This window comes from Lepidochelys kempii, chromosome 3 (assembly GCF_965140265.1).
Source record: "Lepidochelys kempii isolate rLepKem1 chromosome 3, rLepKem1.hap2, whole genome shotgun sequence".
Taxonomy (NCBI): domain Eukaryota; kingdom Metazoa; phylum Chordata; order Testudines; family Cheloniidae; genus Lepidochelys; species Lepidochelys kempii.
The window spans coordinates 115,151,049-115,176,466 of NC_133258.1; the positions used below are offsets into that span (position 1 = coordinate 115,151,049).

Genomic DNA, 25,418 nt, shown 5'->3' on the forward strand with positions numbered 1-25,418 from the left:
TTATTACAGCATTTCCTTTTATTTTACGTTTTTTCTTTGATAATTGCAGCATATACATCGTCTTATAATTGTTTTTACCATACATTTCTCATTCTAAACTTACAGGTTTCTATAATTGTCATTAAAAAGCACGTAGACAAAATATTGTATGGTATCTATGATAAATGCAAATAAATCATTACCAACAAAACTTGGCTTAGCAAACTGTACATACATAAATAGGTTCCTTTTTATACTTGATATTCAATATTTTTTTTCTCATAAAACCTTCCAGGATCTTATTTATTACATCCATTTGTTTAAACCTTAAAAAAGTGCCTTTCAGATTTACAGCCTGTGCATCCAAAGAAAAGGTTAGAACACCATGCCCAAAACAAAAAACAAGGAAAAATAGTACATTGCCATACAAGCTCTTTAAAAATGTATGTTACAAAGTCTTTTAAATGTCCTTAGCACTGGTTCATTTGAATACTGTAAGATACTGATAGTATATTTAACAAAGATCAGCTAATAACTCATTCAGAGAAAAGGTTCTCTTGACAGTATAAAGTCCTTGGGCTATGCACAGCACAGGGCAGTGACCCAGATATAAAGTGGCCAGAAGATCCAGAATGTTGGAGAGAAAGAAAATTCCCTCACTTATTTCATAGCCTTCTTAGTGCCAGGGATGTGAGTTTTGAAAGGATATTACTCACGTAATGCATTACACATTTTGGTACGGATACATTATTAATTTAGTGCCAGCAGAATGATATGGGAACATTGGCTACAATAGATAGATAAAGCTGCCACGTTGAGTGCATTAACATTTGAAACAGGCCTATTTCCTGACATGCTTCTCCAACTTTAATAGCCGTTCTACTCCTTCATAAAGGAGGAGGGCCATTAGTATATCTTAACATGGGGTGGAAGGACCGGGCAAAATTATTCGATAGGGTACAGCTGTAATCCTCCTCAGTCATTGGTACAAGGCAGGCAAGACCAATCAAGAGCAGCAGAAGAAGCTGTAGTGGTAGAGCAGCTCTGAGGACTCTCAGGAAGAAGGACGGGTGCTGCTGAGCTGCCAGTGTCTCAGAATGGGAGGAATCTGAGCCACCTCTTATGGACCTGAGAAAAGAAATCAATACAGGATAAACAGAAGTCTTACCAAAATGGACACTGCTTTCTGGAATATAACAACTCTTCCCAGAGCATTCATTTTAATGTCAATACAAATTCTATACTTTTCCATGAGAAAAAATGAATGGATTGTACTCTCTAGACAAGACAAAATATATTCTATCATGTCAGCTGCTGACTCAATCAATATCTACACACAGTCTAGAAGGGAAACCATCCATTGCTTTAAGTGTCAACTGCATTTCCTTTTAGGAAGTATCATGATGAGTCATGCAACCAGAGCAATAATATGCCAGTGTTGGATTAGAGGGATCTCAGTCTCCACAGAGTACAGCATAGCTTCATTTTGCACTGAATCAGGAGTTAAAGTAACTGAACTTGAATGGACTTCTTACCTTTTCTGTGTAACTTATTTCCTTGCTGTCTTTCTATGAAAACGTATTACTAGCATGGTAGTCACAGCCTACTCTCAATATCTGATGGGGAGGTAGGCCTTGAGGTCAACATTTCCTGACCTGTACACCTGAAGTTAAGCATCTAAATCCATAGCAATTTTTTAATCAATGGGATATGTGGGAGCTCAGCACCCCTGAAAAACAAAAATCAGGTTATCAATTTAGATGCCTAATTTTAGGTACCCACATTTGAGAATTCTGACTGAAATTTTTAGCTTTTTCTGTAACACGGAAGTTCTTCTTTCTAGTACTGGATACAATTTGAATTCCATTTTGATACAAACCCATAATTGCTGGAACTAGAGGTGCTCCCGCACCCCGTTACTTGAAGCGGTTTCCATAATATTCAGGATTTACAGTTTGGTTTAATGGCTCTCAGCACCCCCACTATAAAAATTGTTCCAGCTCCTCTGCACAAACCTTCCCATTTTGTCCTCTTGACCCAACCTGTCAGAAACCTACTACATGTGTGACCAACCAAAAGGCTTCTTAGCAGTTAGATGGGTTGATAAAAGATAGCCTGAAGGTTAAGAAACCCAAACAGAATGATTTAGGTACACTATTTAGGTGGCATGGAAAGGTACTGTGTTTTGGCAAGTACTAAAATGCAGAGGAATTTAACGGTTCTCAAGCTATCTCCTAATACTGCAGCATACTTCAATCTTGTTTCAGTTCTCTTTATTATCAAGTGTCTATCTGATATGGAAAAATCAATGAGGAAAGGACTCCTCATTTTTGCTGATACAGACTAACATGGCTACCACTCTGAAACCTATCTGATATGGAAGTCTCACAGCAGTTTGATTACAGTTCAGTGAGAACACAATGGTGTACTGAGGTTAAGGAGGTGGAAAGACGTATGTAAAACAGCACAAAGGAAAACAAGACGCCATCGTCAGAATTACATTTGTCTTGATGACAATTTTGGTTACATAGCCACGAAATTATACCCTTTCCTGTACCTTCTGGATCACTGAAGTAACTAGTTCTCGAATTATTAATATTTTACTGGAGGACATCATTTGTTGTTACTAGCTCACTTATCTGCAGATGTCTTCCCAGGCTGAAGACTTAAAATGAAGCCAGGCAGCTTTTGGTTATGTTTAGTTGACTAATGGAGAGCTGAATATTCGGGCCCACTAAATGATTAACTTACTGGGATGATTAGGTCAAGAGGTCAAGATCAAAACAAAAGATTACACATTGCTTAAATCCACAGCATTGGAGCCAGAATGGAAAGCTGCTTATTCTTGCATCATGTAAGATCATATATTATATAGAACGCAATGAAAGGACATGGCACATTTAACAGCATCAGAGCATTCCATATTAAAGTTCAATTAGACCAGGCCTTCCACTGTCTAAGAATGCCAAAACAGAGAGTTAATGGGCTGAGGTAAGAACAAAAGGAACATGGAGTGCTTAATTATCTTCCAAGCATTTCACTGCAGAGTTTACATACTTACGTGGCTTTTTGCATAAAAACTATTGCTTACAACTCATCAACAGGTGCCACATTTTGTAGTGTCCACTTGTCATTGGAGTTAATGATCATGATGTGAAAAGTAGAGTCTTTTTTTTTAATAGTTACCCAGTGACCTGAACGTCACCTGAAAATGTCTCTGGGGCTACCAAGAGGGTCTCCAAGGGAATTTCCAAGAGACAGATCAAAGGAGTGGGCTTGTTCATCAACTAGTAATTTTCCCCTCTTCTCAAGACTATGGTAGCAGAAATGCACCATCACCGATTTTGTTTCTGTATTTCTTGAAAAACATAAAACCATGAAAAGTAAAAGGTGGTGGTGGAAAGTGTATGGAGGCTCTCGATGAAGAGCCTAGTTAATTCTCTGAAGAATTAATGCTGTTATTGGAAAAGTGCTCTGAAATATAGTAGTAGTAGAGCAGGGCTGTAAACATTAATGGGCTAATACTGTATGAAATGATCCAAGACGTGAATAATGAAACATTTGCCTCTGTAGGAAACTACTTCAAAGGGTCTGTTTTAAAATGTTCAAGTGCTATATTCCTTTGGCGACACAGCTGCTGTTTATCACACTTACTCATACCATAATGGACAAATTAATAGTGATGGAAAACTGGATACGCAGCTCAAAGTGTTTAATGAGGGTGGAAAGGGGTGATTAAATGGTAACATCTGCAACCAAAGACCTGCTGCGCTATTGAAGTAAATGGAAAACTTCCTATCAATTTCAGTGGGTGGGGATTGGGCCCAAATGCTATTACAATATATAACTTTGGGGGAAAGCGTAGTTTGTTTTTCTTGCCCATGCATTCCCTGCCTTCTCTTTCAGACTGCTCTGCCGTTTGTCACATTGACAGCTGCTCAGTTTGGACTGCAGTCAGACCACTTCACAATTGTTCTTTACTCCCTTAAACAGATACTAGTGACTAGATATTGTGGAAGGCGCAACTGCAAATCTGACCAACTGCATGTTTCCTAATGTCAAACCAAGTCATCTACACAAGAACTCTGATGACTTGACCTTAGGCTACAAAAAGCAGTCGAATTCCTCGCCCACGGAGTTTGCGAAGTCTGGAGAACTTGTCCTCTACTCTTGTCTCTCCTGAAAAGCTTAGCTGGTAGGCAGAAGTTAAATTATCATGCACGGTTACCAGAGGAGAAGGGGGAATTCTCATTTCGGCTCCCGTGTATCTCTTCACCTTACTGCTCAGTATGCAGCTAAATTAGCTGTTCTTTGCTACTGCGTGTTCTACATTGGCTACTCTGCCTCCCTCCTTCCCCCAAAGTTAGCTAGTTTACATTGTAAAGAAGATTAATATATCCATTTTACAGGTGGTTAAACAGGCAGTTTAACTGACAAACCCAAAGTCAGAGTGAGTGGCAGAACTGGGAACAGAACCATGGAGATCTGAGCCCAAATCTCCAGGTCTATTCAGTACACTACACTGCCTGCTATTATGCAGTTGAAACCAGTAAGAATCCTGTGGCCTGGTTTGGTTCAAGAATTAAAGGTGAGTTTATAAAGTTGCTCTTTGATTCGGGATGGAAGTGGGTGGTGGTGTTAGGAAGTGGGGACTGAATCAGTGGCGCCAGAACTTGAATAAACCTGCCCAAGAGAGACAATGTAAACGCACTGATGCAAATTGCACAATTATTTTTGTCTTTTTAACATTTTAATCACTTCAAAAAATCTGCAGGCATTGGTCCAGGTGTACATTTTCTGAAAGCTCTGTTAGGGGAAAATGCACTTTTGGCATTTGCTTCTCCTAATTAGCATGCAACAGCTGGTACTGCCTCGCAAAACAGATTCATGCCACAATGTAATTGTGGAGATTTGGGAGGATATCTTGGTAAATAGATATGGGTTATGTGACAAATCAACTGGATAAAGTAAATATGTTAACCTATTTGTTATGATAATGGAAAGGAAGAATGTCATCAAGCTTAATATAAAACCCCGCTGACCCTCAAATTTTTAAAGTAAGTAACTTTCCATTGCAAAATCCTATGGGATAAACATTTCTAATTTGTCTTTGGTTCTCCCTTACACTGTAGTCTATTAGGGTTTGCTGATCCAGTGCAAGATCAAACACAAAGTACTCTGATCAGAGGCATGTCAAAATATTAAAGAACACAGTGACAGCTTGTACTGCTTTATCAGTTAAAACCACATTACACATCAACCACAACCTGTCTGGCTTGCGCATTTGATTAAGTTTCCTATTCAGTAGTAACTCATTTGTATTCCACGCTTGTCTGAATGACAAATTGAATATTGTGTTGAACAGCTATGAGATGTGTTAATATACAGTGCTGAACAGAGCTGATCTGAGAGGTGCCGCACAGATGCCACTATTAGAATGTGGGCTGATCCCAAAGCTGCAAAGCGCTACTAGGACACACGCTGGGCCAGTCGCTCACCCCTACAACACAGAAGCCTTCCCAAAGGGGTGTGCGTGTGGCTGGGCATGTAGAGGGGAGCAGAGGAGCAGACACAACATACTCCTTTACTTCAGTGTTGCTAGTGCAAGCATGCTTATCGGCCTGATTTAAACTTTGTTCTTCAGATCGGTTCATAAAAGACCTATGCGTAGCTGTTAATGGTCATAGATTAAGTTTCCGATCCCCCCCAACCCCCTTCTATAAGAAACAGAATGCCAAGCCTTATACTGACTGGAGGTAGAAAAATTCTCCCTGAATCTCCATTTGAGAGAAGAACAGAGAACTGGGGTCACATGTATAAGTATACAACACTTATTCTGTATGTTATTTTACTGTTTTTTTCAACCAAGCAATCTACTTTCTTGGAAGCATTGGAAGACTAAATGTTCTACCTACCATACATCACTTGGATTTTGATTGTGAACTGGTACAGCTACAAAGTCATGAACTGAATCTCTATAAAAAGAACAGAAGTACTTGTGGCACCTTAGCAACTAACAAATTTATTAGAGCATAAGCTTTGGTGGGCTACAGCCCACTTCATCGGATGCATAGAAATGAACATATAGTAAGAAGATATAGAGAAGGTGGAAGTTGCCATACAAACTGTAAGAGGCTAATTAATTAAGATGAGCTATCATCAACAGGAGAAAAAAACTTTTGTAGTGATAATCAAGATGGTCCATTTAAACAGTTGACAAGAAGGTGTGAGGATACTTAACTTAGGGAAATAGATTCAATATTTGTAATGACCCAGCCACTCCCAGTCTCTATTCAAACCCAAGTTAATGGAATCTAGTTTGCATATTAATTCAAGCTCAGCAGTTTCTCACTGAAGTCTGTTTTTGAAGGTTTTCTGTTGCAAAATTGCCACCCTTAAATCTTTTAGGGAGTGGCCAGAGAGGTTGAAGTGGTCTTCTACCGGTTTTTGAATGTGATGATTCCTGATGTCAGATTTGTGTCGGTTTATTCTTTTGCGTAGAGACTGTCTGGCACTGAATTTAGCCGTATGGAACAGAAATCCATCAACTTCATGAAAAAACTCGTACAGATACAGACAGACATCATCTTCCCTTCCAAATGCAAACAGATGGACATCATACCAAAAGGACTAAAAGGTAAAACATCCATTACAATCTACATATCACACAGACTATGCTGAGAGATTGTGTCACACACTCTCAAAGAAACTGTGAAACCACCTGATCAACATCTATACAGCAAACAGGGTAAGATTAAGAATGAGCTCTCAAAACTGGATACTCTCATAAAAAAAAACAACCTTCCACACAAAATTCCTCATGGATAGATTTTACAAAAACTAGACAAGCCATTTACAACACAAACTTTGTTTCTCTACAAAGGAAAAAGGACACTAAACTATCTAAACTGCTACATGCCACAAGAAACCACAACAGTAGTTCCCTTAACTCACCCAACAATATTATTAATCTTTCCAGCTGTACTCTTAGCCCGGCAGAAGAGTCTATCCTATCTCGGGGCCTCTTCTTTTGTCACTCCAGGCCCACGAACATGATACAGTTCTCCGGTGACCTAGAATCCTACTTTCGACATCTCCGACTCAAAGAATATTTCCAACACACCTCTGAACCACATACTAACCCACAGAATCCTTCCTATCAACACTACAAAAAGAAGGATTCTGCGTGGACTCCTCCTGAAGGTCGAAACAACAGACTGGACTTCTACATAAAGTGCTTCCGCCGACTTCCCCAGGCTGAAATTGTGGAAAAGCAGCATCACTTGCCCCATAACCTCAGCCGTGCGGAACACAATGCCATCAACAGCCTCAGGAACAACTCTGACATCATAATCAAAAAGGCTGACAAAGGAGGTGCTGTCATCATCATGAATAGGTTGTAATATGAACAAGAGGCCGCTAGGCAGCTCAACTCCACATTCTACAGGCCATTATCCTCTGATCCCATTGAGGATTACCAAAAGAAACTACATCATCTTCTCAAGAAACTCCCTGAAAAAGCACAGGAACAGATCTGTGCGGACACATGCCTAGAACCCTGGGGTATTCTATTTGCTACCCAAGATCCATAAACCTGGAAATCCTGGACGCCCCATCATCTCAGGCATTGGCACCCTAATAGCAGGATTGTCTGGCTATGTGGACTCTCTCCTCAGGCCCTACGTTACCAGCACTCCCAGCTACCTTCGAGACACCACTGACTTCCTGAGGAAACTACAATCCATCGGTGATCTTCCAGAAAACACCCTCCTGGCCACTATGGATGTAGAAGCCCTCTACATCAACATTCCACACAAAGAGGGACTACAAGCCGTCAGGAATGGTATCCCTGAGAATGTCACGGCAAACCTGGTGACTGAACTTTGTGACTTTATCCTCACCCACAACTATTTCACATTTGGGGACAATGTATACCTTCAAATCAGCGGCACTGCTATGGGTACCCGCGTGGCCGCACAGTATGCCAACATTTTTATGGCTGACTTAGAACAATGCTTCCTTAGCTCTTGGCCCCTAATGCCCCTACTCTACTTGCGCTACATTGATGACATCTTCATCATGTGGACCCATGGAAAAGAAGCCCTTGAGGAATTCCACCATGATTTCAACTATTTCCATGCCACCATCAACCTCTGCCTAGACCAATCCACACAAGCGGTCCATTTCCTGGACACTACTGTGCTAATAAGCGATGGTCACATCACCACCACCCTATACCGGAAACCTACTAACTGCTATACTTACCTATATGCCTCCAGCTTCCATCCAGGACACACCACACGATCCATTGTCTACAGCCAAGCTCTACAATACAACTGCATTTGCTCCAATCCCTCAGACAGAGACATACACCTACAAGATCTCTATCAAGTGTTCTTACAACTACAATACCCATCTGCTGAAGTGAAAAAACAGATTGACAGAGCCAGAAGAGTACCCAGAAGTCACCTACTACAGGACAGGCCCAACAAAGAAAATAACGCCACTAGCCGTCACCTTCAGCCCCCAACTAAAACCTCCCCAGCGCATCATCAAAGATTTACAACCTCTCCTGAAAAATGATCCCTCACTCTCACAGATCTTGGGAGACGGGCCAGTCCTCGCTTACAGACAGCCCCCCCAACCTGAAGCAAATACTCTCCAGCAACCACACAACAAAAACACTAACCCAGGAACCTATCCTTGCAACAAAGCCCGATGCCAACTCTGTCCACATATTTATTCAAGTGACACCATCATAGGACCTAATCACATTAGCCACACCATCAGGGGCTCATTCACCTGCACATCTACCAATGTGATATATGCCATCATGTGCCAGCAATGCCCCTCTGCCATGTACACTGGCCAAACCGGACAGTTTCTACGCAAAAGAATAAATTGACACAAATCTGACATCAGGAATCATCACATTCAAAAACCAGTAGGAGAACACTTCAACCTCTCTGGCCACTCCGTAAAAGATTTAAGGGTGGCAATTTTGCAACAGAAAGCTTCAAAAACAGACTCCAACGAGAAACTGCTGAGCTTGAATTAATATGCAAACTAGATACCATTAACTTGGGTTTGAACAGAGACTGGGAGTGGCTGGGTCATTACACATATCGAATCTATTTCCCTAAATTAAGTATCCTCACACCTTCTTGTCAGCTGTCTGAATGGGCCATCTTGATTATCACTACAAAAGTTTTTTTTTCTTGCTGATAATAGCTCATCTTAATTAATTAGCTTCTTACAGTTTGTATAGCAACTTCCACCTTCTCTGTATGTATATATCTATCTTCTTACTTATGTTCCATTCTATGCATCCGATGAAGTGGGCTGTAGCCCACAAAAGCTTATGCTCTAATAAATCTGCTAGTCTCTAAAGTGCCACAAGTACTCCTGTTCTTTTTGCAGATACCGACAAACATGGCTGCTACTTTGAAATGAATCTCTACACACATTTAAACATGGCAAATAATTTGGATATTGACTAGTTCTAAATTCTAGCAGTTTTTGCTCCTCCCCCGCACCAATATTTCACGCTATTCCATTGTTGAACAAAAGCCTGGTTTGTCTTTATGGAATAAAAGTCATCAAGTACAAAGTTCATTCAAGGTTTTTTTGAATTCCTGACCATTGCTCAATCACTGTATAAATCTATTTTGGCCTGGCTTCAAACCTAAAATGTCTTGCATTTGAACAGGAACTATTTTAATGAATTTCAATTTTACTACATAGATGACACAGAAAGTGTAAGTTTGATTACAGTTCCATATATATTTTCACCCCCTCTACTCCCCATCCCCGCCGCATAATTTTAAATTCTTGTTGCCACTCACTAGATGCTGGAATGGGACAAGGGCCTGTACCTTATACTGTTTACATGTTTGTTTTGCTTTTTTAAAAAAAATTTGTTTATTCGATAGGGCGAAGTGATCTGATCAGCGAAAGAGTGAAGGGACACACACATCACACCAACAACAGAGAATGCAGAAGCACTGTTAGCCGCAGAGATGACAGATTGCTGGAGATAAGGTGGAAAGCAAAAAGCTGCAGCTGCAAGTCTGCTCTCTAGTGTTCATCCAGAAATGGGGCAGCACTGCTCCTAGAGTGATACATGGATGCAAGCACTTGTCAAGTGTCACATTAATGTCAGTGTGTTTTATCTGCAAAGAAGTTCTATGATTGCAGAGAGAAAAGATGCTACCAATTTTTAGGATGAAAATTCTCAAATTCTGACTTTTCATTCTGAATGATGAGAACTGAAAACCCACAAACTGAACAAAATATTAACAAAAATTTAAAAAAAAAAGAGAGGATGTTAGTGTGTTTTCTCCAGATTTGTGGGTTTTACAAATTCTAAAATATTGTATTGGTCTAATACCTGCTTTAATTTAATATCTAGAAATAAAGAGGATGATAAAAAGTCTTTGCCATGAACCTCATGGTGTATCTGCTGATCAGGTCTTAATGTAACAAGCAATATTATGAATGTAAACAAACACCCATGTGATCAAATAAATAAAATAAATTTAAATGATGCTAATGGGAAGCAAAAGCTGTATATTCAAGAATGACCCAATATTTCTATTTACAGATATTTTGGTTGTAATAACTGAATCCTGCTTACAAAGGAACTTTGCACTTGAAATGGTTAATTCCTGTCCCTTTGACAGATTAAGTGTGGAGAGACACTTAATGTACATCATGGGCAATTTCCATCATCCTCTTGGAATTCTAGAGCAGAGTGTGGAAACCAGGAGAATAAGGTACCTGCTATGTGGACTGCTGACAGAGGGTCCAGGCTGAGACACACTACATTTGCCTCGTGGCTGTTTGCAATGAACAGGGGGTAAAGAAAGAAGAATGTTCAGTCCAGGCAAATAAAGACAAGCTACTGATGAAATCAAATTAAAAGTGCAGCAAAGGAAACATAAAATCAAATGAAGTGACCAATACCCATGAACCAAGGAAACTGGCTTTTCTTCTGCTCCCAGTGGAATATGAAAATGCTTTGAACAGACAAAAGGAACTTGACAGAATGTTTTAATCATTAAAATGATACATACTAGGCTTGGTACAAAAAAAAAAAAAGAGTTAAAACTTTTTAGCTCAAGTAATTTGTTACATGAGATAAGAATTAATTCGTCTTATTGAAAGGGATACACTTAAGTGTATTTATATTTAATTGTGGCTAATAAAAAATTATATTCCAAAAGTCACCTTTAAAAAGTCTGGCTTTCCTCTTTCCACCCATAATTTTGAGGGCCAAATAACTGTGGGTGCATTACTGCACTGGCAATTATTTCCTAGCACAATTAATGTAGCTTAGACGGTTAACAAGCTTAAAGTCTCTGGATGTTAGGCAATTATTATTACAAATATAGTACTGGTGATGTGCTTGGCATTAGAATTCTAAGAGACATCAATTTTTGTTTCAAAATTACAGATGCAAAAAGGGAGGCCCTCAGGAGTCTTGCATCTTACACTGTACATTATGGACAAAAATGAAGAAAATAATGTATGTAAACCACAGTATTGTATTAGACATGAACAAATACAGATTAAAAGGTTAATATGAGGCATACTACATTTCTACCAATTCTTTAGCCAAAGTTTGCTATAGTAAATTACTTTATCACTTTCTGCAGTGTGCAGGAATCTTCTAGTTTATGGTATCATGACTTTTATTAGTAATTTTGTAAAAAGTAGCTAATAAAATGTGAAATTAATGACTCCAGAAATAAAATTATCATGTTTCATGTTGTTCTCAACCTTTTTGAAAAGCCAGTATTCCTTTACATTCTCAAACTCGGATCTGAAGCAAACTAGTGAATGTAGCAAAATCAATTTCAAGAGACCACAAAGTTCATCAGGACAGAACTCAGATGTTTTATAAAAAGTGCAAATGAAAAACTGATAGTTAAGAACTAAGGAAAACTGAATAATAATTAAAATAAATCAACCAAAAGAACTGTAAAGAAAGACAAAAATTCCAGTTCCATACAGGGATCAAAGTGTGGAGAAGTAGAGTGCAGCATGGCATGGTGCATTTCTTGTATTGTGTTCTAGTGGTGACAACATGCATCATTAGAGCTGTTGACACAACCATTGATCAGGTTCTGTTCCAGTGTTCCTGCCAATACCTTATAAACTTTCTATGCAGCCTCTCATCCAGAGTCTCAATAAAATTCTGGCTCCAGCTACAGTTTTAATTGATCATGAAAAGAAAGTTTTATTGAGGTTCTTGACAAAGTAGCTCTGCAGAGGATGCCAGGTAGAAAGCAGAGGGATTGGCTGCAACTGTGCTGGGACAAGACCAGACCTTGGGATGCTGCCATTGCTTGAACAGAATACAAGAGAGTGTGTGTGCCATACCACAAAACTCCATCCACACTTTGAGCCCAGATTTTATACAGAGCATTTTCTAATTCTGATTTCATGCAGGGAGAGAGATGCAGCAGGGTTGGGGAAGCAGCTTTGTTTGAGGGGAATTCTTGGTTTGTGCCCTTTTCTTTCCTATCAGGGAGAAGGTGTAGACCTCTCAGCTGACTCCAGCTACTGTAAATATCTGGTGCTCCCGCCCAAGAGGTGATAGAATGTATCTGGCATGAAATTACCGTTCTCTGTCTGCTTGGTGTGCTTCTTCCAGATACAGGACTGAGGGATCCTGAAGTGTCCAGTTCATCAGCTGAGGACCATGAAGACAAATCCTAAAGTTCAGAATCATAAGAGATTAGAAGAACATAAGTAATCTGCCAAGGAAACCACACTCAGAAAAAGGGGATTAAATCCTTGGTTTTAGAGAAGTGCTTTGCACTACTGATCCTTGAACTATGACAAAGGGAGGTTTAAATTTACACAAATCTGTAGGATTAAATCACTATAAATTACACATTAGGATCTGAAGAGAAAGACAGGCAAATGAATACGCTGCCAGAAATAACATTTAACTGCCCAAGGTAAGGCAAAGGCAGTACCAAGAAAACGACGGCTCTTTATTGGTTTTTAGAAGGTAAAGAGGTGCTGTGTACTCAGTGAAAATTCCCACTGGAATCCCAGACATCGTTTTATACAGAGAGAGACAGACAGACAGACAGACACACACACTGGCCAGACTGAAAACAGATCACATTTTTCATACTTTGTACTAATTCAGGTTTTGGGGACTACAAGAGGAGGGACTGAGAACAATGGAGAGTGTTAAAGTCTTCTATCTGACTGGGGCATGTACAATGAAGACACAAGCATAACATTCCCCTTGCCCACACTCTCATCTGCAAGATAACTTGTGCTGCTATGGAGTACACTTCCAAAGCTAAGAAAACACAAACAAACAGGGTCTTTGTTAGCACACTAGAGAATTTATTTCAAGCTTTTTCATTGGTTTGCCAATAGGAAAGTAGATGCTGTTTACTCTGTGGAAATAATGTACATGCCACAGGTTCAGATACTGCAGCTACAGTAGCTACCCCATGTACTTTGCCAGTTGACTGAATCAGTGGCAGCAAAGTAGGCAGCCAAGGCTGGAAGTTGAACCCAGAAAAATTCAGACAGGAAATAAGGTGCCAATTTTTAACAGTGAGGATAATTCAACGACTGGAACAGTTTACCCAGGGTCATGCTGGATTTACTATCACTGGCAATTGTAAAGCAAGATAGGGTGTTCTTCTAAAAGATTTGCTCCAGCAATGTTTTTTTTTTTTTTTACGGGGGGGCAGGAATGTTCTCTGGCCTATGGAACACAGGAGGTCAGACAAGATGACCACAGTGGTCCTGTCTGGCCTTGGAATTTATGAATTGCTGTCTCAGAGACAGGAAAGTATTGGACAGTAGAAATTACGAAGGACATTTCATAATGGGTTCATACCACTTAGACAGGCATCACAGTCCCAAGCAACAAAATAAGGGTCAGTGGTGTATTTTACAGCTGATCACCTGAAAAAGGTCAGTGTGATTACAAAATTAGCCCTCAATGAGTGGTAAAGGAGAGAACACAATAGGACGATTTACCAGCTGACTGCTTGAAATGTCTAAGATTTTCTCTAGGTCCTTGATGTGATGTGTGACCTCTTTCAGTAGGAGCTTGAGTCTGTTTCCAATGACATGGACCTTCTCTTTAGCTTCCAGGCAGTCCTTGCCTTCAGCATTGACCAGCAGTTGGCAGGACATATCTTGGAGTGACACCACTTTCAGCTGAGACTCTAGCAACTCGCGTCTGATTTGCTATTGCAAAGCCAAAGAATCACATTTTCTACTTAAATATTATGAAACATGCGAAAGAGAATGCTAGAACTTCCACAAAAACAATAAAACAGACAGATGGCAGTGACTTCGGTTTCCAAGACAATCACAATAGACTCACTGAAAAAAGCTCCACTAGCCCTAAAATCCTGGCAGGCTATAATGAAGAAAGGTGATAAATGCCTGGCAATTTCTTCTAAACCTCATATCATGAGCAGTAGACTTTTTTTTAGAGTTCCCGTCTAGCCCAGCAAGTTGCAATTAAAAATAGCCTTTCCAAAATAACAACCCCAAACTGAAAAAAACAAACCAACAGCCAATAAGGTAATTAGACCGATGCTTTGTATGTTAAACCAAATGTTTTTAACCACCAATTTCACTACTCCCTCTACCCATACTAAAGAGAATCCCGGACCTGCTTAGTACCACATGGTTAAGTATACTGTATACCTCACAGACCAATCACTAACCTCCAAAACTACCTTCTCTCTGCTTGTCAATTTTTTTTGAAGGCTTTAAACATTCCAGGCATTTATGATCCTACCATTAGAAGTCTGTGATGATCCTGTAGAGTGTTCAAGTCTTGGTTTGGATTAATAGGCAAGATCTCATTTTTTCTTCTATCAATGTTCTCCAACCAAAGTAGCAAACCGTGGCTCATTTCATGGAAATCCTACAAGAGACATGAGAGCGCTTAAGAGAACCCTGAATTATGCTGAGGTTTTCTGCCACATTGCTATTTCCCACAACAGATTTGACTGGCTATATTCTTATATTACTATAGATTACAAGCCTATATTAGTATACTATATTACAGTATTATTGCAAATACTCGATGGGTCTGATACCCCTGCCACTGCATGAATACTGTTCTGCTCTGGTAATGATTTATACCCACTTTGCATTTGCTTTGCTTAGGTGTGAATGCTAGCATACAGAATATGGTTGTGGAGAATCATCTTTTAACTTTACTTCAGTTTAGAACACCTGGAACATGGACTTAGAACACATGCTTCAGGTAACGCACAGAGATCTTTCAAGAGCCAGCCTTCACAAACTGCATTTTAGTTTGCATATGTGGGCAGCATTAGGTTTGATCTTTCAGATTAGGAAGCTGTGAAGAAAATTATATCTCTGATATGTGTATGAGTGTAAGCTGATTATTTAAAATGAATCCCATCAGCTCTAGAATTCCTCATTATGTCCAAGAAGGGAACGAGACCCTGCATACCAATACAGACCTGACACTGCATTAGCGCATCCTGCAGTGAGCAACGCCATTCTTCAATCATACTGCATACACGTTCCCAGTGCATGTTCATCTGAGATAGGCGCTCCTGCAGCTTCTTGCTTTCTTCGCTATCAGATTGAGTGAATTCGGAGCTGCACAGGTTGATGGACAGGATGATAGCTTTGCGGTTATCAACAGCTTTCTGCAACTCCTGGATGACAGGAGAATGGAGTGAAAAACACCCAAAACTTAATTTATAGTAAGTGTGCTACAGACTTTTAGAAGAATCAAGTGTAGTGGTTGCCATTAAAGAGCAATTATTTGCTGTACGGTAATGCAAGTGTCTTTTATCTTACCAGGTTCTCTTTTTACTTAGGACAGGAAATATCTGTGGTAATACTGCAAATGTTCACTCTAACATCCACTATTTTATGTTCACAATAAAACTTAGTATAAGTCAGTTAAACTTTTAAGATTTAAAACCCTGTTGTCATGGCTGAATTTTAAAGATCAGAAGAACTGGCTTGTGTTTCGAATGTCTGAAAGGAAGCCTATTTATGCAAAGGCTGGAGCAAATATGAGATACAGGGGAAAATTGTGGTGTAGCTCCTGACAAATGCTTGACAACACTAAAGCTTCTGCCTCACAGTTATATTGAAAATTATGTTGGCTTTTTTATGTTTATCATCTTGAGATCACTGTCCATATTATTCTTTTATTTTAAAGGAGAAGAAGAGGATTCTTATGGAAGAGTCCATTTTCTCCCTAGTTTACAGCCTCTTCCCCAGGTCCTAATAATGCCCCATATCACAGTGACTTTCATATCAATGAGAGCAGCTGGACTGGATTCCATCTAAAACACATTAATGCAGCCCCTGAATTGACTAGAGGGGTCACTGAAAACAGCACTCTCCCTCTCCCCCAATACTCCAGGTGCTGAACCTGCTGCCTTCACAGTGGCTCTGACGTCGTTCTCGCCCAGGGTAGGAGACACTTGATCTAGCAGCTGAAGCTGGGTTGGGAGAATGGTAGCACAGTTCACCCAGCTTAGGACCCCTAGGAGGGCACAATGTCAGGACCCAGAGAAAGAAGAGATTGTAACTAACAGAAAAATAGGAGCGTACCATTTCTTTTAAAAACAGCTGGTTTTTGCCATGAGCTAGGGTAGGACAGATTTTAATTGATTTAATTTGGCCTTTTCTAAGCTTCATTAATTCAGCTGACTTCTGCAATTCTGGAAATGTAGCTTGCATATAAAAAGGTTTCCAACATTTATTTGGAATTTCAGGAAAATGGTGGTGGTTTATTTTTCTGCAAATAAGTGATTTCTCAAGCCATTTTTCCAGTTCCTCACCCCAATCGTTAGTCACATTCTCCTGTGCAGGGAATGCAGAAAGTGAATACCAAATAGCAACTGTATCTCATGAATGGAGTCCAATTCACATGTTGCATGGTAGGCCATTACTGAGGCAACGGACGGAAAATGGAGATAAAACCTTACTTTCAGTTTTTTAATTCGGAGCTCAATGGTTTGTATGTCAGTGCTGAGATCAAGATGACAGAGTTTCTCTAGCTCCTCTTCAGTCTCCACTAACCAAACCCAAACGTTGTTCAGGTCAGAGTTGAACTGCTGCCACTGCTGAAGGTTCTGTTTCATTCTCAGTTCCTTGCTTAGAGCTTGGGCCTGGATTAACTCCCAGCGATCGATCACACCTGCCAAAGCAGAGACATAATACAATAAAAACAAAGGCATATTCATAATATGCACAATTACATCCATGTTTACTCAGTATACATCAGCCTAAACAAAACATTATCACACACAACTTTAACTTTAGACAACACTGAGTATGTGGCTTTACATAGCAAAAGATGGACCAGCTGATCTAAAAAGTTTTCAACTCTCACTTCTATGGCTTTATGCAATTAAATATTTAGCCCACTGTGTGATATACAAGGGTGTCAGAAAATAAAACTATCCATCTATATTTGCACGCACACTTATACCTATCTATATTATAGCACTTATGTTTACAAAGCTCTTTGCAGACATTAGTTAATCTTCACAACAGCCCCGAGAGGTAGGCAATTGTATTATTACCCCCCTTTTACAGTTGGGGACACTGAGGCAAGAGACTAAATGGCTTACTCAAGGCTACATAGCAAATCCATGCCAAAGCCAGGATTAGAACTCAGGAGTGCCTTTTTTCTCTCCTGAAGCCCTAGCCCCATGGATAAAGCTGTTTCATTCATATAATGAATGACTGTGTGTGCAATAAGGATTTTGCACTTGCAGATGGCCATTTATATATTTAACTAGCCATCTGCACATATAATTACTGCTATCTGCACACATACTTGGACCTTTTCAATAAAAATGTTTGTCCTTCAATAAATATGTTTCAATTACTGCCAGTGTATAAGACAAACATCTATGTTACATGGAAATAAATAAAGGGTGTTTTCCACAGTCATTCATTCACCCCATGTGCATGTGGTTTAGAGAGGGGCAGACTACAATATTCATTTTGCTGAAAATGTAAAAGTAATTTAGACCAGTGATTAAAATGGCACAAAGGGTATTTTGTAATCTCAAGTTTAAAACACTTTTTTTCCTATCAGAAGGTATCTAACTAGTATGTACAGCATCTAGAGTGATTTGCTCAAGTGTTTAGGGATAGACATAATGTGACGAGTTACTTAAAATGTGCACATGTGTTTGATGCTTATGCCCGGTCGATACAAAGAACTGATTAATAAATAAACTGACTGTGGAAACAATCATACATACATACACGCATGGAGTAGCACAAGCTTGGTCAATCTGAAGCAAATTCCTACTTTCCTGCATAATCCCAAGCGCTTACTCTGACAATACTATACATATTGCTGCTCATTTCACATTTGTTTCCCATGGAAGGATTCAGCACTACATACCAGCTGTTTGTGTTTCAGTACTGTTCAGGCTTATAAATCCAGAGAGCTTCTCCTCTTCCTCTTTCAGTTTGTAACCAAGCCTTTTTACTGAGTCTATGCTGCCACTGCACTCACCCAGTAGCTTCATCTGTTTAAAAAAATTAAAAATAGTTCTCATCAGTCTATGCCATGGTAGAATAACTCCAGAGCTAAAAGGCTAAATACAAAGGAATTTTCAAAAACATTCTGAAAATGGGTCTTCACATGACAGAATGGGAAGCAGCCTATTGTTTTAATGATCTGCCAGTTGTGAGTGTATCTTTCGGTTTCAAAAGCCATAAGATACACTGGCCAATACAATCTCAATGAGATGTTGTGTCTCTTGATATTATTTGTATCATTTTTGCATTGATCCACACACACACACACACACACACACAAAGAATTATACATGTGAGATTTAAGGGATTAAATGTAGAGTTGAGGCTCAAACTCCATTAACATAAATAATTCAGTGCCACTGTGTCAGGGTAGTGCCAGAATCAAAGAATGGATGTCTTCAGGTGACATTTTTTCTATAAACACTAAGACCCTAGGACAGTGGTGCCCAAACTTTTGAGGGTCATGTCCCCACCTTACCCTTGTCCGTGCCCCCCAAGCCATGGCTGGGAGCAGGGCCATGGCTCAGGTAGGCGGGAGAAACGGACGCGGACGGGGTAAAGGGGCCAAGGCCTAGGCTGGCAGCTGGGCCCTTGCCCAGGTACAGCTCTGCTCCCAGCCCTGCCCCCAGCCTTGACTCTGGGCCATGAATGGAGCCATGGCCAGCAGCTGAGGCTGGGGGCAGGGCCAGGAGCGGAGCTGCACTGAGGCTGGGGACGGAGCTAGGCACAGGACTGGCTGCGGGGACATGACTGCGGGTGGGACCAGAGCAGAGCTGGGGTGGGGAGTGCTGGATGATGCTCCCTCACTGCACCCATGGGGGCTGGCCTGGGCCCTGCCGCACCCCCTTGAAGGTTTCTCCGCGCCCCCTTGCAGGGGAGGGGTGGTGGTGCAATCCACAGTTTGGGGACATCTGCCCTAGGAGCTGGAAAGAAGATGATAATGGGAGACATGGGGAGTGAAAGAAAGTTACACAAGAGTGGAAAAATTATGGTGTATCCACTCATAAAATCTGTTTCATTCTGACATGAATGTCATAGAATCATAGAAATGTAGGGCTGAAAGGGACTTCGAGAAGTCATCAAGCTCAGCCGCTGTGCAAAGGCAGGACCAAATTAAAACTAGGGGCTTACAATGTTGTTTGTTGAAGTTTATTCTACAAAGTTTTCTCATCAAACTTTTTATCACTGATTCCCATATACAACATGTGTAATGTGATGTATGTTTATAATGTGTCATTAAAACAAATATCATGCATTAGTCTATAAAATTCTGATCTTAAGAAATAAAGAAGTTTTTTTTAAAAAAAACAAGGATGATCTCATTTGAGGGATAAATGGATGTGTGTGAAATTACTCTGGGATATCTACACAAATTTAATTGGAAAATGAACTGACTGGAGTTATGTTCCTACAATCTCATGGTATTATAAACTCACAAATAATTACATAACCTCAAAATAACAATACCTGTGTGTGATCGGGGCTGAGAGGCAGTAATAGCTTTATACCTAATAAGCTGTTGCATTGCAGGAGCCATTTTTTCAATGGGTATTCTGTGTTCACTTATTGGCACTTGTACCCTAAATATAGAGCCCTGCCACAAGAACCGTTATTTTAAATCCAGTCACTAGGTGGCGATACACCTTGTACTCACATATCCTTTGTAACTGGAATCTAGTTCCGGTCCGGTGGGTGTTTTGCTGCGAATGATGTTTTCTGTTTGCTGTATTTGGAAACGACTAGTGTCTAAGGCCTTGTCCAGCTGACGGATGTGTGTTTCCAAGGCACCTGGTTCTCCTGTGGCAAAATTACAAAAGATGTGACTACTGCTTTGAGATTTTTCAAAGCCTTTGCTTTATAGCCAAGGAAAAATATAAGGATTATTAACAAGGTTAGGCAGCATGAAAAGGTGGCTGCAATAGAACATGTGTTGGGAAATGACAAAGCAAATTTGTAACTGATTACATGTTACCGTGTTAGCAACTTTCCAGAGCACAGATGGTTATACTGATGAATGTGCTTGCATTGAGAACAGTAGCAAAGCTTCCATAGGTGCAAAGAGGCCTGCAACTTGTTTTGAAGAGATTCTTTCCCCTAAATAATTCTTGATCCCTCTGGAAGACTAAATTCTCAGTGGGCTTTATACCAGCCTCTCAGTGACATTTTTTGTGACATCGCTACTTCTCAGACCTGGCAATCACTCAGGACTAAGTACCTGTGCCCCTCCCCTCAGTTTTTATTTTAAAGTTCAATTTTTCTCTCTCACTTCTTTTTGCAGTTGACATTGTGGCATTTCCCCTAAAGCTAATAGAGCGGAATCTTGGTGTACCTTGAGGATTCTATTTCTATACTACTTCTGAGAATCAAAAGCAGTATGTAAATACCAAGCGATGGTGTTATAGTTACGTTCACCAGGTCTAGCAGGCAATGCTTCTAAAACATGGCAAACTTGTGATTTCTTCCTAGAGATCAAGTCAATTCTGGAATATGCCTGATCTCCATTGGTTTATGTAGGAGGAGATGTTAAAAAACAACATTTTTTTTTTAACAGTTGCAGATGCTCTCTCATCCCTTACGAAACCAGCCTCTTCCCAGAGGAAAACCAAGGGTTGGGACCCTCTTATAAGAATCTCTTATTTTGAATCCCTCTGCTACAATACTGGAGTCTGGACACCAAGGAGCCCGTACCAATTTGAGTAAAAAACTGATTAGCTACATCTAGTTAGTCAGTAATTTAGCTAAAAGGTATTGCACCCTAGCCAGCTTTTAAAAACTCTTTCCACTTCTGCTGGGTGCACTGAAGAAACAAGACCTTTACGAATGGTAGTAAAGCAGGAACGTTCTGCATTAACATGGTAGTGCTGTCATGTGAGAAAATATCTATCTTGTGAGCTGTGAGAAGTACAGCAGATGAGCTAAGAGGACACTGTTACAGGTATGGGTTGGTTTATCTGGGTCGGGCTATGCTTAGGCTTTTTTGATGCCTACCAGAGATATTTCTGAGTGCATTTTCAGTAAGTTTTACATAGTCCTCAGAGCTTTCTGGGATCTCTACATCTGCAAAAATACAAGCACAATCGGAGTTGATATCTCAGCAATTGTTGTCTTCTCGTAACAGGAAACCAACTTTCCCAGAAGGAGAGTAGATCACCAGTTCTAATTTCCAGCACATATTCCTTTTGAACATTACTAGATTCCTGCTGAAAACAGCTTTAAATAAGTCAGCCTCTTTTTAGAAGGTGTCAAAGAACTGAAAAGCACAAGACAATCACAATTAAAGACAGAACAGAATCTTGAATTTAGGCCTCACTAACAATAAATGTAGAATGTCTACATGCTTCAAACATATAGACACATTAGTCCTCATTAGTATTTGTTACACAATATGCACATAGTCATACAGACAGACAGGTCTCATGAACTCATAAAAGACCAAGTCTTGAAGTCTAAGTAAAACTTCCCAAAGATGTCAATGTGAGTCTTACCTAAGGACTGAGTAAAAACTCACTTAGACTTGAACATGTGGTCCAGTGGATGAACATGTTGGGGGGGGGGGGGGGGAGACAGATAGCTCAGGGGTTAGAGCATCAGCCTGCTAAACCCAGGGTTGTGAGTTCAATCCTTGAGAGGGCCACTTAGGGATCTGAGGCAAAAAAAAAAAATTGGGGATTGGTCCTGCTTTGAGCAGGGGGTTGGACTAGATGACCTCCTGAGGTCCCTTCCACCCCTGATATTCTATGTTTCCTTGGAATTTTCTCTCCCTCCCATTTTTCTTGTGATCATCCAGTACCATTTCCTCCAGTCAAAAGACTACTAGCCAACTTTGTTACAGGCGACACTAGTCACATCTGGCAGACACAGGGTGCAATAAAATAGCCTGTTCCCTCTTTGTCATTCAGTGAATATGCCTCTGTGACATTCCAAGCCTGCACTCATACAGAAGCCTGCAATATTGTGTCAAAGACGAGGAGGCTAAAGGCACCATTCTAGGACAGCTATTTGAAGTCTTCTGGAGTTCTTTGGAATATTTTCCCATGCCTAGGAACTCCACAGCAGTATGATCCTATATGCAATATTTATTTCCCTTTACTGAGAGAGAGATGAGAGAAGCAATCAATACCTGCTATACTAGCTGCTCCCCTAAGATAGAAATCTTTGTCTTCTTGTCCTTCCTCCTCCTCTAAATGCAGTGCCGTTGAAATGGCTGTCTCCAAGTCCCGACTGAGGTCATAGTCATGATCCCATTCCAAGGGGATGGAATCTACACTTGCAGGAGTATCCCGCCCTGACCGCTCACTTCTCATCGGCTGGGCAAGTGACAGCGAGAGGTTGGAGGAGGGTTGTGGGAAGAGAACGCTGTCTGCAGATTTGTCGTGCCAGTGTATGTCAGAGAGATCTGCTGATTCATCCAGATCCACCTCTCTGTCAGAAAGGTCATGTTCATCGTCTGTCAGCTAGAAGGAAACACCAGAACAGAGACTATTAATTCAATCCTCGGAAACAACATCCTTTCTACCTGGGTCAATGAGATAAAAATGTCACGGATAACACGCAGACTGACAGGATTCCCATTTTGTATCTTTCTTTGATCCTCCTTTGATTTTTTAAAAATGTATATAAAATAAAAAGATAAAATGAGTAAAAGAGGCTAAGAATAAATTCATCTTTACTGCTTAATGCTCATCTGTATAGTCTCACGTAAGGCAACTGTCTCCAAATTTTCTCCAGATATTATCTCCACACAGACAGTAAAATTAGAGCAACATTTTGGAACCAAATTACAGAAACTATAAAAGGAGTTTATCTTGACTGTTGCTCTCATCTATTCTTTCATGTTATGAAAAGCACTTCTCACTGCTTTCCCTCAGTGGGGCTTTCCAGTTTGATTTCCAAAATCACCCTCTCTCACTTCCCAGCTGTACATTCAGTTCTGGATACTTAAAATTCCATCTGCCCTGCAAAGGAGGAGTGTCTTTATTTCTGTGAACTCAGTGCTATTCAATGGAATTCACCCTGCAGGGCAAGAAGAATGTTATGTCTCCAGTACTGCACCATCACTCTCATTCATAATGCAGGTGTGCATGTTGCTTTACAGAAATGAGACAGGTTCTTTGCCCTGAAGAGTCTGCAGTCTGAATAAGACATAACAACACAATATGTAATGATAACACACAAAGGTGCAGGGGGAAGGGAAGGATCAGGGTTACAACAAGTGAAGATCATGGGGTTTTGTCGTATACATTACACCCTCCCCCCCACACAAACGCTTTCACCAGTATTATATTTGTAAATTAATAATAAATCTTAAAAAAAGAAATAAAGAGGGTACATACAGGAAGGCGGTTCAATTTCTTGTGGTAACGTTCCACACGACCAAAGACCTCTTGACAGTAATGCCGGAGCTCATCCAGTTCTTCTTCAATGACAGCTGCATCCATGGGTTCACTTTTCTCTATCAGCTGCTCACCCTGGACAATTATCTGATCAATTTTATTGTTGTTTAGAGAGATCTCTTGCTGGAAAGCCTGTGCAGCATAAGAAGCCATGACTTTCTGTTATTATTAAAACCAACATTAAACAATCCTCAGTTACCACGAATGCTATGTCTTATAGAGCTTTGTAGCAGAGATGGAATATTTACCAAACACAAACAAGGACCATTGCACAGGGTAAGCAAAATTTGATGGTGCAACTCAGCATTCCCTTGCCATACTCTCCCATATAAGCTAATGAAGTAGCACTTAAAGTTCTACCCAGCAAATCTCATGATTTCCTGTGCTGTATTTGGGAAGAGGACTGTCCTCTGAACAAGCCATTCCTGAGAGTTTTGAAAGGCTTAGGTAGATAAGGCGGTTAGAACGGATGCAGATTCTAAAGCTATGCTAACATATACTAACAAGTTGTTTTATGTGGTGCCACTTACACTGCAGATGTTCCAGAGCACTCAGCAAATAACGAGTCACATTGTGGTAGAGCAGAAACCACGCACAAACAGGGCAGGGCATAACACATATAACCTTGCCACTGGAAATGATTTTATCGAGAGAGGAAAAATCAGAGCACTGAGGTTATCCCCTATGCTTTTTTAAAAACCCATCTTTAATTGCCACCCATGCAACCACAGGTGGGCCTACCTCTTCTCTCTCACTGAACCCTAGCACTCTCTGATAATCTTGTTCTGTAATGTCACTATTGGGGCTGAGCTCATGTCCTAGGCATGACATTAAACTGCATCCTCCACTGCCTCGTGGATGTGCTTCGTGGTGGAAAAAAGGCTATGGGATCTCACCCTGATAGAAAATGTGCTCACGCTGAAGCCACGGGCACTTAACAGCTCTGTGTAGTTTGCTCTCTGGCAGAAGATATAATCTCTGCCTCTGAACGTCCAGACTCATTCTGACTTTGGATTCTGGCTCAGTGATTTAAAGTGGGGAGGGTGACATGTCTATGGCAGCCTCTGCTCCTCCATAGCTTTGTCTAGGCATATGCACTGAAGGTCTTGACAAGATGGCCGCAGGGATCTAAAAGAGGCATAAGGGCCGTGGGGCAGCTAACAAGATTTCCAAGCAGCCCAGTTTAGGGATGGCCTGCTTGCCTCAAGAGAGGGTGGCCCTAGAAAAGGTGGGTCAGACAAGCCCTGTCTCATTGTTTACATCCTGGCTCAACTGTTTTTACAAATAGAATTGCTTGCTGGAATATTTGGACTTTGACCCCTGGATAGCTTCCAGGATGTGTGCTCAAGAATTTTGGTTGGGTCTCTGTGGCAGTATCCAACAGGCAGCTGACACAGGTGACAGTAGACGGTTGTATGAGGGCATTAGAAAAGCCATTGAGCCGATAAAAACAAGACAGCTCTGCTGAAAGATCAGGATGGCAATATC

The 25,418-nt window shown here is 40.5% G+C and overlaps 1 protein-coding gene across 12 annotated transcripts in view; it reads right to left on the reverse strand.

Annotated features, from left to right (window-relative positions):
• SYNE1 (spectrin repeat containing nuclear envelope protein 1) overlaps positions 1-25,418 on the reverse strand; it is a 501,442-nt gene continuing 476,024 nt past the window's right edge. For 11 of the 12 annotated variants that reach the window (XM_073337684.1, XM_073337695.1, XM_073337685.1 and 8 more), the window contains 11 exons: positions 23,871-24,062; positions 22,658-22,991; positions 20,192-20,334; positions 18,398-18,524; positions 16,962-17,173; positions 15,471-15,671; positions 14,774-14,902; positions 13,999-14,211; positions 12,606-12,698; positions 10,759-10,817; positions 1-1,107 (listed from right to left, as the gene is read on the reverse strand). In XM_073337684.1, coding sequence (XP_073193785.1) covers positions 867-1,107; positions 10,759-10,817; positions 12,606-12,698; positions 13,999-14,211; positions 14,774-14,902; positions 15,471-15,671; positions 16,962-17,173; positions 18,398-18,524; positions 20,192-20,334; positions 22,658-22,991; positions 23,871-24,062 — 1,944 coding nt within the window. In that variant the 3' untranslated portion in view covers positions 1-866. The remainder of the gene's footprint in view (positions 1,108-10,758; positions 10,818-12,605; positions 12,699-13,998; positions 14,212-14,773; positions 14,903-15,470; positions 15,672-16,961; positions 17,174-18,397; positions 18,525-20,191; positions 20,335-22,657; positions 22,992-23,870; positions 24,063-25,418) is intronic. The other variant, XM_073337689.1, reaches the window with a different exon arrangement.